A 16,914-nucleotide genomic window follows, 5' to 3' on the forward strand; every position below is an offset into this window, starting at 1 on the left:
TCATGAATTTATGGACCCATTTTATGATACGAATGATGCACAGGCCTACTTTGCGGATCTGTAATAATTGGATGCTCTCTTTTAACTTTGGAAACAGTTTAAAATCCACTCGCTGCGCTCGTTCCAAAGTTAAATTTGCACATCCAATACTCACCGATGCATTCTGTCTGTACATCATTATTTTTTTTTGATTAACGCACATATTCGCTTTGCAGTCTATACTGCCTCGATCCCTCTGTCTCTCATACTTTGAACTGCAATGTCTTTACTCTAAAGGTATATTTAAAGTTAAATTTCTTAAACATACCAATAAAATTTGCAGAAAATCGGATAAAGATTAGGAAGTTTTGAGATTGTGAATGAAGTCCCGCTACTCATTTGCAAAACACTTCATGATCAGTTGATATGAATAAATAAGTGAAACGAAAGTGTCATCACCTCACAACTTTGATCATGTACAAGATATTAATGAAAATTAAAAGTTTTCTGCTACGAAAATGTAAATACTATCATTAATGCCTGCATAACTTCGGTGTAATGATCAGTCAGATATACATTAGGATTTGAGACAGGAGTATAGATGAATGTAAACACAAAAAATGGGGGATTTCAAGTTTTTGTATACAAACTATACTATATAAATATACTTCCTTAATTCATGTTCGATTTTGATCACATTTTCAGAATTGTGCTTCTAAACTTTTACTCTTTCCTTTCAGACTAACTTTCAACAGGTCTGGAATACCCCTCGGCATTCTCCAATACAACCGGGAGAAGTCGTTCTCGCAAAGTTCAGGTACTGTTGCAGGTGCGTGTAAGGTCCCTTGCCAGACCCTGTCCTCGCTTTCCAGACAAGGAGCTCCAGGAGACTGAATAGAGTACTAGTAATGTGTAATGATGTGTACCACTGACTTAATTCTTGTCACCTGACCCAGCCTCCCCCGCATCAACCACGTGATCCTTTAATACCAAACTACCAGCAATATACGGCATGGCATTGATATCGTAACTAGGTTTCAGTTTCCTAAGCTTCCATGATTATGCACGAAAAAAGAATCTGTGGTTTTATTAAAAAGATAATGAAATATAATCCGTGTGTGTGTGCGTGTGCGCGTGTGCGTGTGTGTGTGTGTGTGTGTTTGTGTGTGTGTGTGTGTGTGTGTGTGTGTGTGTCTGTCTGTCTGTCTGTGACACTTGCAGCCCCTTGTTAGATTCCATCTCTTCCAACCGGGAGCAGCTCATTTTTTACTGTAGTTTTCATTGTATATACACATACTTAATCTATTTTCACTCTCAGCTATATAGGCGCACCCAACCTCAGTATGCTATCCAGAGCGAGCTGCAACGGATTTCTTCAAGGTTCAAGGAGCGTGTGTGTTTGTGCGTGTGTGTGTGTGTGTGTGTGTGTGTGCATTTGTGAAATCTTTAGTTCTTTAAAGGTCCTGTTTACCTGTTTACCTTTTGATACATATGTGCAGGTCAGTTGTACCACAAAACATCCTACCATAGAACATTTTTGCAATAAAGCCTACGATATAAGGAGATATCACTATTTTTATCATTAAATCATAATTGTAGATGATTTGGTTTGGAAACATGTTAATCATAACTATTGTTCACATGTCGCATATTTAATAATACTGAACATTAAATTTATTATACTGGTTCAAATGTTTACATTGATTGATGTTTCTATCCCTTACTCACATCTTAAAACTATTTTGAAGCACCAATGCAGTGTTTTTGTTTCATCTGCAAATGGTAAATTATGCCTTTTATACTATAGTACTCGTTGAAAGTAAAGGAAGCGAAGATTACTTTTCGAATACACTGAAAGAAGTACTTAAGCTTGACAAACCGTGTTTTCTTAATTGAAGAAAATCTATTGTCATATTAATGACAAGATAATAATGATGCTCCATTTCACTTGTTCAGAAATGCAATGTCCTCATTATTCAGTGGAACGCAGTAGATGTATCACGACAGATGAGTCCAAAAGAAATGGATTTGAATGGAAATTGAAATGAAGATGATAGAAGGTGACTAATTATTTATGTCTTCATGGTCAGATTACCTCAATGCGAATGAACAGAATAAACAAATAGGATGCTTATACACGTTGCATTTAAATTAGACATTACAGTATAATCTCATAAAGTATAAAGTTTCCCATGTTTTCAGAATAAATGGATGATACTATCACAATCACACACACACACACACACACACACACACACACACACACACACGCATGCGCCAGATTTTATCTCACAAAGACCTGCACATAAATTCTCTTATTGATATTCCTTTCTTTCGTGTAATAAAATAAGATTTATCGTATTCTGCGTCTCAAATTATCATAGATTTCTCCTGATTCAGCAACCTTGACATTTCTATGTATCATAGCAATAACTATCTATGACCACGAATAAACCAGGGGAGAGTACTGTGAAGTCATGTAATTTGTATATCATGCATGGATGACTGTGTGATCGATATCACTGTCTTGCGAGAAAAAAAAAACCCACACCAAACAAACATTGACACAATTACCATGTTAGATGTCCGAAGGTGTAAACCTTGTGGGGTTCTGACTGCTTCGTTCTATGAATGTATAATACTTGACGTGAACAGCGAGTGAATTGCCACTTAAAAACCATAATGCTTCAGTTATGACTATCTGCCTTGAAGTAGAATTTGAAAGTTAAAGTAAAAATGCATCATCGTTGTGTGACTACATATATAGGTGCCATATTATGCTTGCAATAACTAACGAAGTGTGATTTTGCATGATAGTAATTGAAAAAAAAGGTGCAGTATGCCATCAAGCTACCATGATGATTGATTGTTTGAATCAGTGAATACATTATTATTAGAACAGTAACGAAAACTCGATGTTTCAAATAAACACCGGATGGCAGAGCCTGTGTGAGATAAACTTACGTAAATGATAGATAATGATTGGTGTACAAGGATATAGTTTTAAGACAACATAACACTAAAAGTTCATCCATGATTAAAAAATGTAAAGTAAAGTTCTTCTGCTGTTTGGGAATTGCTAGAGTGATTTATTGTTTCAGAAATGTCTTACTCACAGTCATAACAAGATACGCTTCAAAACAAATACCAACACCAGGTGAAGGAAATTTGCAATATTCAGCGACTCGTGGTGAGGAAATTGTAACAAACATTTACAAAAGATTTTGCATAATTTGACATATTAAACTCTATTAAGGAGCATGCTGATTCATAGGATCAAAACCATAGCGTGTTGCCAATAAAAAGGCAAAAAAGAGAAAAAGTTCGCACAATAAATGTATGGTTCAGTGAGTGCAGAAATATCAGTTCAATACTCCATGAGCTTGTGGTGAATCGGCCTGTGGCTCCATTTACAGATATAAATAGTTTTGAAATTGCATGTGCCGTCCCCTACAGAATATATGAAATGTACAACTATTCGTGTCGTCCCAATATTTGGAAGATGTGAATAATTGTGGAACAAGATTATATTTTCGTAATCTAGGAACTGGAAAAGAGCACTTTACATAGCTCTTAGAGGAGATAATGGACTATTTGCCTTACCAGTTCTAATAACCGGTCGAATGAATATGTACCTTTCAGAAAATGAATATTTGTGAGATTCCTTAAGCATTCAGTATTTCTATACATTTTCCAAATCATTCCAAAAGAAATAAAAATAATAATGCAATATCAATGGTATCTTGGCCAACAGAGGATAGGGGTTTATTTCATTTAATTATCGATTCAAGATTGATCTAATAGGCTTTGCTCGGCAGTGCTTTCTGCATTTCTTCTGGTAAATGACTGTAGTCATACAGAAATTGGCATTTGACTACTGGGGGCGCTTTCCCTGAATAATCTACGAGGAATCGAGATACACTGGTGTTGGCGCTGTCCTGTTTCACTCGTTCTTTGCCTCCTGGTATGTCGGTACAGAGTGTGTCGATGAAATGGCAATAGAGCTCCTTGTACAGTAGACCGTGCCCAACAACCAGAACGTGGAGCAGAGAAGAGTTTTCAACAGCGCCCTCTTCGACGAGAAGCTTCTCGCAGATGTCGTTGAAAGCGTTTACTATTCTTTCCCTAGCCTGGGCACAGAAATATGTAAAACGGATATGTATTTTCTCATTAAATGTATACAATAACACCAAGACGTCATAAATTTATGACAAGTTCATATTGCAGCAAAAAGAGAGAAAATATGTTTTACCCTATCCGATCTACTTTTACGATGAATTTGACAATGAGAGTAATGTTCTAACCAAAGTCAATTTGACTAGCGTTAGTCTACAAAAGATCATTAGTAATATTGTTGGTTTCACTGGGCTTTGTGGAGAAAATATTGCCGAACTTCAAACATGCGACGCGAACACTAATAAAACGCTACTAGGCAAAATATGGTATTCTGCCCAGCTGCTTCCTTCGTCCAACCCGGGAGGAGGTGTCGTCCTGGCCGCCGCAACATGCCCAGAGTGCGTTCGAGCGCTCTCCTAAAGCGAACCGAACCGTACCGAACACGCCCCAGAAGAGCGCTCGAACGCTCCAAACTATGGAAGCAGGAGCCCGTCAAAAACATGGATATACGTCGCGTAGTAATTCGAATTGCTACGCGACGTAAATAATTACGTCGTGTCGTTATTCGAATTACTACGCGTCGTAATTCGAATTACTACGCGACGTAATTATTTGCGTCGCGTAACAATTCGAATTACTACACGATGTATTAAATTCCGACCTACTGCTCAACAACTTCATCTCACGACATTACATGAATTAGTGTCGTGTTGCAATTCCTAATGCTACACAACACAACAGTTGGAGACATAAGAGAGAGAGAGAGGGGGGGGGGGGGAGGGAGAGAGAGAAGGAGAACGGGAAAGAGGGGATTTAGAAGAAGGTGGGGGAGGGAGGGATAGAGAAGGAAAAGTTAAAGAAGAAATTCACTCCAACATGTTATCAATTTCATGAGAGAGAGAAAAAAATCCTACAGAAGAGGGCAGAATGATCAAATTCGAATGAGAAATAAGAAAGTTACGACATCTGAAATTTCACAATTTTTCGGAAAACACTTCTTGACCAGTCGTTATGAATATTCATACATTGAATGCACCATTAGTACATTCAAATATTAAATGGACCATTAGTCTTTCGTCCTTTAAAAGAAAGTATAAACAATTTCTTTTGATTCAGTAATCTCGCTTGACACACGCATGAATGAGTTAGATATATTGCTTGCCTAATCACTTGTTTATCGTAATGTTTTTTTCTTCATCTGTATATTCCAATGTATTCTGTAGTGTTTTATTGTGTGATCGTTATTAACGATCGTACCATTTTTAATTGTCAGGGATCAGCCTTTGAAAGGCCATTATGGCCTATGTTGATTCCCCCACGTGTTATATTTATTGCATCTTGCATGATGTAACGTCTTTTCATTTACCCTGTTGAAATAAATGAATAGAATCGAATATTCAAGTCAGCAAGTTGTTGATGTCATGCTCTGACAATTTCTTATTTATTTCATATACATATACACAAACGACAGAAATCTTATATTTCAGCTGTGAAAATATAACATTAACCTTAAAAGACATCCAAAATATAATGAGGGCATGACATCATCAACTCGCTCAATTGAATAATTATTCATGAGGACTGGTCAAGAATCGTAGAAATGTAGAATTGCAAAATGTCATATCTTCCTTATTTCTTATCGGATTTCTGTCATTTTTTTAAACGTTGAGCAAGGAACTTTTCCCTCCAATTATAGAGTCTATTTATTTTGAGGCGGATTTCCTCTTTAAAAAGAAGACACGGAAGGGAGGTTAAGGAGAGGAGTATTGATTTACCACTGGGAAGGATTCTCCACCCTCTGGCTCGTGGTTCCGAAAGTTAAGGCCTCGCTCCTGTAACCACACCCTGTAGTCTGATATGTGCATTCCTTCTCGATCACCAAAGTGCTGCATTGAGAAACAAAGACGTAAAATACTAGTATATGTCTTACACGACTGGTTATCTGAATTATACTGCGTGTGTTCTCTTAGGAAAAAAAGAGAAATTTTATTCTATTCGGGGAAACAAATGCTGTACAAAGTTATTTTAGTTCATGCTGGTGTTCCCGTCGTACTGAATCGACTAGATATCATGCCATTTCACTAATTCCTTTTACTGTACTTGCTTTGCTTTTCCGACTTTTCATAATACGACAACTACAACTGCGACAGATATCAAGGTTGAATTATCTCTGGCCATTCTTTGCTGAGCTATTAAATGTTAGCGAGTCAGTTCTTGAAAATGTATGGCATTGTTCAGTCCAAAAGACATGGTTTTGTGAAAACTCATAATGGATCAGGACTTGCAACATGTTGCTGAATACGCTTAAGTTTATCGAAGCACACATAGCCCCCTACATGTGTGCACATGAAGGCTGAACCAGGTTTCTCCTGAGTGGTCGTGGTAATAAGTGCAATCATGAAATTTGATGGTCATTATGTCTAAAGACCCTGTAGAGTCCCTCTTTAAATCTTTGCCGATAACACACTCTCTTACAATGCCTGGCTAGTCACTGTTTTCGGCCACCTACCCGCTCTCTCAATTTGACTTCCTTGACGATCTCGCGAGGAGGCGTCGTCAAACTTTTCAGAATGGCTTCGGCAGTCTGCAGAGGGAAATTAAGTGGCATCCTTCTTAAAGGGACATCCTTCTTAAAGGGACATTCCGGACGATTTTCATAATTTCTCATCATGTATAGTACACAAATCAACAGCTTCATGTATAGATCTGTGAAATTTATTGTTCTCCCTGAGGAGAGAAAGCATTACTCTGAAAAATCCTAAACAAATTACACTGAACAGTGTTGATGACATAGGAGACTCACATAAATTATTTCAGAAATTTAGCAGTGTAATTCCATTACAATACCACTTGCTTAACATGTTCAACTGAGTGAAATCTAAGCATGCTTTCTTCTTTTGCTCTGCTTCCTTAAGCCTCATCTCATGCATTCTTGTGGTGAGGCTGCCATGTCATCATCCTTGTTCATTGCACTTTGTTTTAAAGTTTGAAAACGTTCTTATTCCTCACCCCAATCACTATGAATTCCGAAACTCTGTACTCAATATAGCTAATTTATAGTTGTTCAAATGTATAAAAGTCTGAAAATATCCGGAGGTCTCCTTAAATGGAAACTCGTTGTGACGTCTGATAACCTGCAGTGACTCTATCATAACGTCTCACATGGTCATATTCAAACAATAATTATTTGGTCACACTACTACGAACCCTCATTGTAAAGCAAAATGATGTCATGCTATACTTTAATTGGTGTTTTTGTTTGTGTGTGACATGTTTTATGTTACATTCTCTAAATAATGAAACAACAATATGGATCTCAGCCTTTAAGTATCAATGCAAATCATATCAAATAATATCAATGCATCGTTTTGCTTAAATATATTCTAAATGAATATTTTAAAAATAAAATCACTACTAAATCAATATTGCTGACATTGTCAGTGAAAAGAAAGTATATATGTGCTCAGTTTCATACACTAAAATTGTCTTTAACCTGTGAGAAACTCGTCCAGAATTTGTCTCTGCCTGACTTCAGTTTTCTGTCCTCTGATAAAAAAAAAAGAATACTAGTAAAAGTAAAACTCACCTGCTGTGCTCTGGTGAGATCGCTCACAAAGACATAATCAAACACCTCGTTTGACATACGTTTGGCCAGATATTGTGCCTGAAGCTCGCCCTCTTCTGACAGCGGAGAGTCAGTTTGGCCTGGTTCGCAGAAGAAAAAATACAAGCGCATGGAACTTCTACAATACATTATAGGGATTTTGCAAAAAAAAAAAAAGAAAGAAAAAAATGGGAGGTAGATTATGATGCTTGCATTCATCATTGCAATCTTCACTTTATAGAATAAAGGGTAAATTTGTCACTCTCTGTACAAAACGTACTGTATTGAATATTGAACATTTTGAACAATTGAATGCAGACATAGGCCTAATCATCAGATCTGTAATGAGTACTGCTTATTTTAAAGGAGGGAAATAGAGGGAGATGATTATTCGAAGAAGGTGAATACTTTTTTTTTATACTAAAACATTTACCCAGTGACTGTCCAAACAGACATTATCGCTGATATGAGTGTAGGCCTAAACATGGCTGTCCCCTTGAGAAAGGTTTGTTGAAATTAACATGTCGTTTATCGTTGAGAAATCTGATGATGAGTCTTGAGGTATTCTTGAAGGGAAAAGTGAAACGATTAGAGAACGATCAATTGCTGTAAAATACAGCAACAAAAGAACAGTATTATAGTATTATAAAACAATAGGTGCGACGCATCAATATCCTTAGAATTAGATAATGGTGATGACGACGGCAATTCTGAAGATGATAATGGAAATGACCACGCATAAAGGCAACAAATGAATGAGTAGAACGAGAGGGGGAGGGGAGGACCGGCAGGGATAAGCATTGACAAGTGAACGAAACATAAACACCAAAGACAAAGGAGGCTGTTCATGCTTGCATATTCTTATTAGGAAAGTACCTTACTTACCCTGAACAAGTTTTCCTTTGTTGAATACGCTCTCGCCACTGCAGGTAAAGAGTAGCAATAATGAAATATGAAAGAATGGTAGGAAATTGATGAAACATAACATGTGCCCCATCAAACATGACGTCAGAAAATCATACCAAAGAAAAGTTATAAAGTGAGTGACTCATTATAGAAGCCTCATACCGCTGTCTCTCTGATTGACAGCTAGAATGCACACAGAATTACATTACAACCCTTGTGTAGACTTGCAGTGCGTTTACATTAATCATACTAGATTGTTGATCGTAATCATGTTAGAATTACAATAGAAATGTTCAGTACATACAATATTGGAAATATAGAATAAACCGAACAAACCCTATCTTAGCACTAAACCATAATGGTCCCATTATACTTGTAATACTTTTATGGTTTGCATTCAACACGTTCCATTATAATTTAGTCAGTGCTCGGCCAAAATTACAGTATCTTAACAGATTGGAAAGGAAATAAATGCTGTTCATGTATAGGTTGAATTACTTTAATTTTATTTTCCGGTCCTTTCCCGCATGGAACACACAGCGGGAAATTGGTGAATGATACAAACCACTTTGGCCACATCTAAACGCAAACGCCTTTATTGCTAGCGAAAGGTGAGCAGCAGTGGTTCAGCAAAACGGTCATAATCAAGTCGGCAAGTTGTGCCACACGAGTGAATGACTGGATAGAAGTATCCACCAGCAGAAATTACAGTGTATTAGAAGACACAGCCACGCGCTGAGAAAACGGTGTCCTGAATTCTGATACAGGTAGTATTCAAACACCATACTATTGAGCCAGATTGTCGCGATCCCAATAAAAAAGTGACTCATTTCACTTATAACTTGATAATTTGCCTTTAAAGTTACTGATAAGTTGATGTGTTTGCTATTGAATAGTGCGTACGTACAAAGTGCAATAAGCAGTCATTCACCCACCATGTGTTTATATTTACTTATCGTTCATATTTTGAGTGTATTTGACAGGACATTAATACACACTCGATACACACTGCAAATATAATTTTATTCACTGTAACTTTACACGGATACGATATGTTCCAAGCGGATAATTGCTGCACAGTTGACTAAAATATGTAAACAACATTATCATGCTGTGTGCTAAACCATTGGAAAGATTGCCAACTTGAAGGAACATAACACACAGTCAGAACTTGCATTTAACAACGACCGAATGGTACGTGAGTGTGTGTTTGTTTTGTTTGATTCCGTTTATTTAAGAAACAGCATAGTATATGAACACACGTGTTAAAAGACAAAGAATACAATGATCAATGGCGTGTGAGAAGAAATCATGTATCACAACAATAACAACACACCAAACAGTATTATCAGAGCATATCCCATTGGAGATCTTTTGGTAAAATTGACCTGCAATATTGCAGTCAAATTGCTTTTGATTAAACGCTCATTCTTGTCGGGAAAGGAAGAGTATATTCATGTAAATTTTATGTAGTTATATCGGAACTATCAGAGTAAAATAATGGAACAACAATCATGTTTATGAAAATTATTTTTCCTCGCTTTACAAATTGTTTATAGAGTGCAGTGCAAGTTGATAACAGTATACCCAAAGACACACACACACACACACACACACACACACACACACACACACACACACACACACACACACACACACACACACACACACAAATACAGCGCTACATAATTTCTTGGTATAGGCATCTTCAGCCACAGAATAATATTTGCGGGAAGGGGTGGAAAGGGAAGAAGAGCTAAGTGATTACCAGAGCTAAAACAATACATGCATTTTGCCATGTATGTATCTCACGCATTCATAACATATTTACTATGTATGTGTACGTGCACAATGCAATACTAGCACACGTTAACTAAGAGATCATGACGAAAATTCACGTGGCTTGGTGAAATAATAGAGGTAACGTGGATATAGTCGGAAGCGCGATACTTACTGTCGGGCAAAGGTGATCTCGAATTGTACCATGTTGCTTCCGGTGAACAGCGAAGCGATCTTGGCACTCTTTTTACGCGGTCCTCTGTGAAGCTGCTTAGGAAAGATTAGATGCAATCGCAATAGGCGCCTGTAGAAGGACTGAAAAACAGGCGGGCTATACATTTGCTGGACAAAATGTAGAGGACGAGCTACATGTCTGTATGTAGAGTCGTTTCGAGCTCTTCATTTGCTATACTACCTGCATGAAGTATACACCGTTTTAGTCATGCGTGGCGATCTCTCATAATCTGTCTTTCATTTTACGTATGCTCTGATCTGACCTGCATTGGTTAAACTGAGTCTCACCCCTGTGAAAAGTGAGGGTACGTGTTGAAACCAGGTGACAGAAAACGTGGCAGTAATACTTTCCTGGCGTTTGATGAGGGTTAGAAGTTAGAACGAAATCTAAAAGAAAATGATAAGCATGGTACCAGCTTAAAGGGAGATCTGATAAGAAGGCTGCAACCTTAAACCAGTCTGCTTCTGTGTGTGTATGGTTATTGTGCTTGCATGATGATGATGGTGATGCGGGTGTTTGTGTATTACCTCTGCCTTCCCAATAGCTGTTCATGATGATTGTACTTCCGGTTTATGTATCTTTCTCTATCCCTGTCACTGCCATCTTTGAAATGATGACTTGTGTCCTTTGACTTCCGCACTGACCATTCTATCATTATCATCATCGTTGTTCAATCACTCAGTGATTTGTTGTCTACCGATGTCCACAGATGATTATGGTCTCCAATGGTACGAACAGGTACGACATCGTTTGCATGCATGGGTGAGGGGTATGCATGACTGTAATAATAATGATAACAATAATGATAATAATAATGATATGAGGAAGATGATGATGATGATTATTGTTATTATTATCATTATCATCATCACCATCATCATTGTTATAACGAATAATCTATATTGCGTCAAATCCACTCTAATGTACAGTGTTCAAGGTGCAAAAGAGATATATCGTGAGATACATAAGATATGTATCAGAGTGTATCACTGCCATTAGAGTTCTCATGCAACATTCGTTCTCTCTCTCTCTCTCTCTCTCTCTTTGTCTCTTTATTTCTCGTTTTTAGGCATTCCCCTTTCTTCTCCTTCCTTAATGTTGAATTTCTTTCGTTTTCTATAGTTTTGTTTATCAGTTAAAGGCTGGTTTTTAAGATAACGGTACATACTGACAGCAAAATCTGTCGAAGATAATCAGTCTTTTCCCAGCTGCAGTGCTCACATGGAGAAAGATGATAATTGTTCTAATTCATGCTGATTATCCCTTGTACTTGTTCATACCCGAATAACTCCTGATCAATGGCTACACATTAATTATGATATTTTTTGTGTGTCCTAGAAGTACCTAAAACTGTTAAATAAAATCTTGACATGAATTCTTTTTCCCTCGTGTATCACGAAAACCAGCACAAAATATATCTGAACGGGACATGTCGACGATCATTCTCTGTCTATTGTGGCTGAAATAGCACAGAACGTACGTCATTTTCATGTTTTTTCAGGAAGCCTGGGTTCAAACCTGTTGTATTTCTCACATCAAACATACAAAATATATATATTCTTTAACGCTAGCGAGATATAAACATATAAAGAGTTATTCATAGCCTCTCCGTTTCACTGAAGTTGTCTCGAGTTGAATATTTTATCGCGACGCCACAAATACACCAGGTGACTACTCCATCGCTGCCTACGCAAAATCTTCGACAGAAAAACACCATGTGTGCCTGACAACTCCGCGATCGGTCTACATCACGCCTTTCACCCCGTCCAGCTGCCTCCATGTCCACCACGCCCGATTCCAACCAATCACCAACATGCCATATCCGCTGTCGCGTGGGAGGTAATTTTGAGTCCTATACGACAATCGCCAAAATAAACTCGGCAATTTCTTGATGTTGTTACTACAACATTATACGAAACACTGATTATTTTGGAATATGTATTTCCATGCGAACAACAGCACTGACATGATTGATGACACATGGATGTACACATTCAATGATGGATGCCTTCTCTTTAGTAAACCTTCACTGATCTTTGATGTTTTCCATTTTGTAAATCTGAATGCCGACGGCTTCTGTTGAATTCTTAATCAAGCCCCCTCTCCCTTCAACAATGAGAATGAAAACGAAAACAGTTCATCATTAATTTCCCCTCTTTGTCCTGTAAGTTCTTGTGACATCACACATGAGTTTTGTAACGTCGCCGCTGCAAGGTTACACACCATCGATATGTTCTCTTGGTGCTTTGACATCTTGAACTGCATGGCAGTGTGTTTTCGATGATCGGTATCAGACCACTTTTCGGATACATTCAAATCCAAGGAGACGTTTCCTTGCGGACTTTAAACAACAAACAAAAATTTACCTTAACCACTCCATGTATATTCCACTGCTTAACTGTTGCCATGTACAATTATGTTATTTGGTTGGCAAAGCGACTTTTTGCCAAACAGATTTTCATAGAATGAAATACATCGAAACAGTTGCATTGGACTGGTTGGCGCGGCTTTCCGATCAAACACATAAGTTTACATCCCTAGTCGAACGTGACCGCTGCTGTTGCATAAATGGGTGATGTTCATTACTTCATCAAACGTCCGAAGGCTCGTTGATCCGAAAATTTAGTAATGTTCTTTATTCCGAAGGTTCGTTATCCTGAAACACAACAAATTCCCCACTAGTATTCCCTAGAGGTTCGTTAATCCGAAGATAAAAAAAGGGTTCGTTGAAACAAAATTGCGACGTTATTCCAAAGGTTCGCTAATTCGAAAGTTTGTTAAAACGGAAATGAAATAATGATAATTATCTCGCCGTAACGTATGATGCTGAGTTTATCATGAAACACCATGACAAGTTGATATGCATTTGCATTATACAGTTCCTTGAAATCATGCTTATATTACATACGGAATTATATATGCTGTTTTGCTTAGCAGTTGTGATATTTTGATCGTGTAATATTTTTGTTCAGCATTTTTTCTATGTGCCAGTAACCACGAGTGATGTATTGATTTTTCATTTATCTCTCTCAAGTTGAAATTATTAATTTATCTAATAGGAAATCAGCTAATTCAATGTTATTTATACTCCTGACACAATAAGACTATCAACATTTCCCAAATTTCTCTGGTCATGAAATTGCTTTGCTGTCTATATAGAGCCTTCATTATTCTAATGTATGCTATTTTTGCATGCGTGTATAACCGTGTGTGTGTATGTGTGCTTTGCATAAGTTGTGGTTTTTGTAGTAAAGTATTGATGATTCAAGCATACTTTTCTTTCAAATATCGAAAGCGGCCAAGGTCCATTATAGATTCTTGCAATATTGAATAGTTTGCCTTCACCATAAACTGACGTAACATGCTCTATTTGATTATTATGTGGTCATACCGCATGATATGCCCTTTTTCATTTCCTTCGGCAAATTCCAGTGCGTCTTTGTCACAACTGTGTATGGTTTCTCGTAAGAATATCTTGACAGGCGTTAACGCAATGACGTTATTAGGGCTAATGAAGGCGTGAGTTTATTTCCATGAGAACAACGACACTCAATGCATAATAAAGCTTACCTGTCACATAATATATAACATATATATATATATATATTTTTTTTTTTTGTCATGACGATATTATTGTCTTCAATATCGAAAGGAAGAAGGTTTTAACACTGCTTAAACCGTTATATTTTATTTTGATTTTTCAATTCAAGTACTGGTCATCACCTCCAAATGACGAAAGAGGAACTCTGTAAAGTTTAAGTCGAAGAGATGCCTTTAACTTGATTGTCACATTTAATCAAATCAATCATTGCAGTACACAAAAGAAAAACAGGATATCGCACCAGTCAGCAGTTATTCATAATAATATAAATTGTTAGATTAATAAGATGTCATGTTCTCCGATCTCGTTCATTACAATTACACGTTTAAAGTGAATATAAAGGAAGGGAAACCTCACCTACTATTGTTATCACAGAATTTGACGTCAAATGCACACATCAAAAAGTACCCCACTTATCAATCTGGCGTAAAACCTTTTTTTTAAGTATTGAGCAAAATAATGTGACTGCGTGTTTCTACATTAAAACCAGGAAGGTGAGAGGAACTGATTTATTCTGTATGAAAATGATAAATATTATTCTGTAAAGTCATGCATGAGTGAGTACATATCAAAAACAAGAAACGATTACCTTTCAAAAGTCACGTTCCATTTGACAAAGTTTAGATTGTATTGTCGTGTTTAAGCGCAGGTGATCCTTTATCTTTCATCAAAACCTTGGTTCAAAAGTTACGCCAATTTGACTCGGGAGGATTAAAAAAAATTGATTTGTTTATTTATTCATTTGTTTGTTTATTTATTTATTTATTTATTCATTTTAGCTAGGTATAGAAGAACGACATCAGCACTTTCTGCAAGTGACAGTACCTGTTAAAGTAACTTATCAACATAAAAGAAACGAGTTTAGTCAACTTAAAGCTTGTTAATTTCTGTACAGAATCGTCATCTTGCACTCTCTTCAATCATTTGACGTCTCTTTGAATTCATTGTAGACACAATTACAGTGATCACTTTGTGTCAAATGTATTTAAAGGATGTTGGTTCATATGAAATGCAGTGTTTAGAGAACGCGAAACAAAAATAAACAACATCGAACAACTCGAATGATTAGATAGACAGAATATCTACAGTCATTTTTATTGAACAAGCCATCAAATTCCGCAAAGTCGAAGAAACATTTCTATTAGTTCAGCTTTGTGAAAAACTTTATGGTAACAATATAATGGAGGATCATGCTACTATTGTTGTCTTAGCATTATCACATACCGATTTGTAAAACTCGATCTAGAAGAGAAAATTCTAGAGGAAGTATAAACACTCTTGTCAAGAATCAAACCAATGAACCCCGATCATGCCGATAGAAGAGACGGAACCCGTGTTAACATTTCGTCACAGTTCTTTTTATCTCCATTGACACAATATTAGATAATCGAACATTGGATATCGGGTAACAGTTCGTTATTCCGAAGGATCGTTAATTCGAAATTGAAAGTTCAATAGCCGAAAACGACATGACATTCTTTTGTACCCGCTCTCATTTCATTTTCGGATAAACGAACATTCGGAATATTGACCCTTATTATATTTTCAAACTAATAAACCTTCAGAATGACGAACATTATCTCATGTTCAGACTAAACGAATCTTTGGAATGCCGAAGCTTCTGGGGAACGCTACAAACATCTGCATTAAAGAACCCTGTATCATTTCCGGATTAACGGGCCTTCGGAATAACATTCCAATAATAGCCCATAATATGAGAGCTTGACACTTCATCATAACCATTATTGTGCTGGATTTAGACACATCCACCAAACTTTAAATATTCCTTATCCCTGTTCCCGATGAATAAATCGCTCGAGTTCAAAACAAACAACAGTTAAAAAATAGTGGTGACGATCTGCTTGTTGGAATTTACGCATTTATTCACACGGTCATACATATGGATAATCTTGATTCGTTTTAGGTCGTGCAAATTACATTATCACTATCAATAAACGAAGGGTACACTGTTTTATGTCCGGGCTATCAGCATAAAGTGTAAACACATGCCACCAGGTACAAATAATCAGTGATTGTGATCGATTACTTACATCGTCAAATCTATCTTTAAAACAGTAAACTTGCTGTTGCTAACGTCCCCTCCATACTTGATATTTCCTTTAAACCGTGATGGTGTGACATTAGCTGGTGTCACGTGTATATGACTCAGAATGAACCTGTCCTGATTCTGAAGATACCAAGAACAAAAAATTTGAATAACACTTTCAAACACGAGTAAACTCTTGCGGCGATCTTGCGATATGAAGGAAATCATCACACTTTTATCCATATCTATTGAAATGCTATTCTATTTTTTTTTCTAGCGTTTAATTCCCCTAACACCCGAAACGCCCGATGATATTGTTCGTGAATCCAACACTGCTACATGTTGACGACACTTTCAAATACAAGTGAACTATTTCCGTTTTTAAATCTGCCTGGAGGCTTGGAAAAGAAGTGCGTCAAAGCTTTTGAGAAAAACAAAATTGTGTATTTACTGACAATTGTGTATACATTCCTTCATTGGAGGAAACTTTTCGAAAAGAGGGCCTCCATCGAAGATAAGAATTTGATATAGAAGCACATTTCCATATTTTTCAAACTTGTTTTCTGAAATCCATAATTTTGATGTTATTTCATTTGCTAATACGTGTGTACATCTACTTCCAAGGTGAAAAATGTACGAACAGAAAA

At 36.9% G+C, this 16,914-nt stretch overlaps 1 protein-coding gene across 1 annotated transcript; it reads right to left on the reverse strand.

Moving 5' to 3' along the window:
- Window positions 1–3,776: 3,776 nt before the first annotated feature.
- On the reverse strand, window positions 3,777–10,591 carry LOC139710150 (fructose-2,6-bisphosphatase TIGAR-like). The gene is made up of 6 exons (XM_071622082.1): window positions 10,560–10,591; window positions 8,585–8,622; window positions 7,682–7,800; window positions 6,605–6,679; window positions 5,871–5,981; window positions 3,777–4,109 (listed from the first exon to the last, which is right to left on the reverse strand). Exons 1-6 carry the CDS (start codon window positions 10,589–10,591, stop codon window positions 3,777–3,779), a joined length of 708 nt encoding a protein of 235 aa, XP_071478183.1.
- Between the last annotated feature and the right edge of the window lie 6,323 nt (window positions 10,592–16,914).

This window comes from Diadema antillarum, unplaced genomic scaffold (genome assembly GCF_040938485.1).
Source record: "Diadema antillarum isolate AM-2024a unplaced genomic scaffold, OU_Dant_1.0 seq00001505_RagTag, whole genome shotgun sequence".
NCBI lineage: Eukaryota > Metazoa > Echinodermata > Echinoidea > Diadematoida > Diadematidae > Diadema > Diadema antillarum.

Coding starts and splice junctions, on each gene's coding strand:
- LOC139710150 (XM_071622082.1), bottom strand. CDS start 10,591: ATGGTACAATTCGAGATCACCTTTGCCCGACA. Junction 8,623..10,559: donor GAGATCACCTTTGCCCGACA/GTAAGTATCGCG, acceptor CTTTACCTGCAG/TGGCGAGAGCGTATTCAACA. Junction 5,982..6,604: donor AAGTCAAATTGAGAGAGCGG/GTAGGTGGCCGA, acceptor TTCTCAATGCAG/CACTTTGGTGATCGAGAAGG.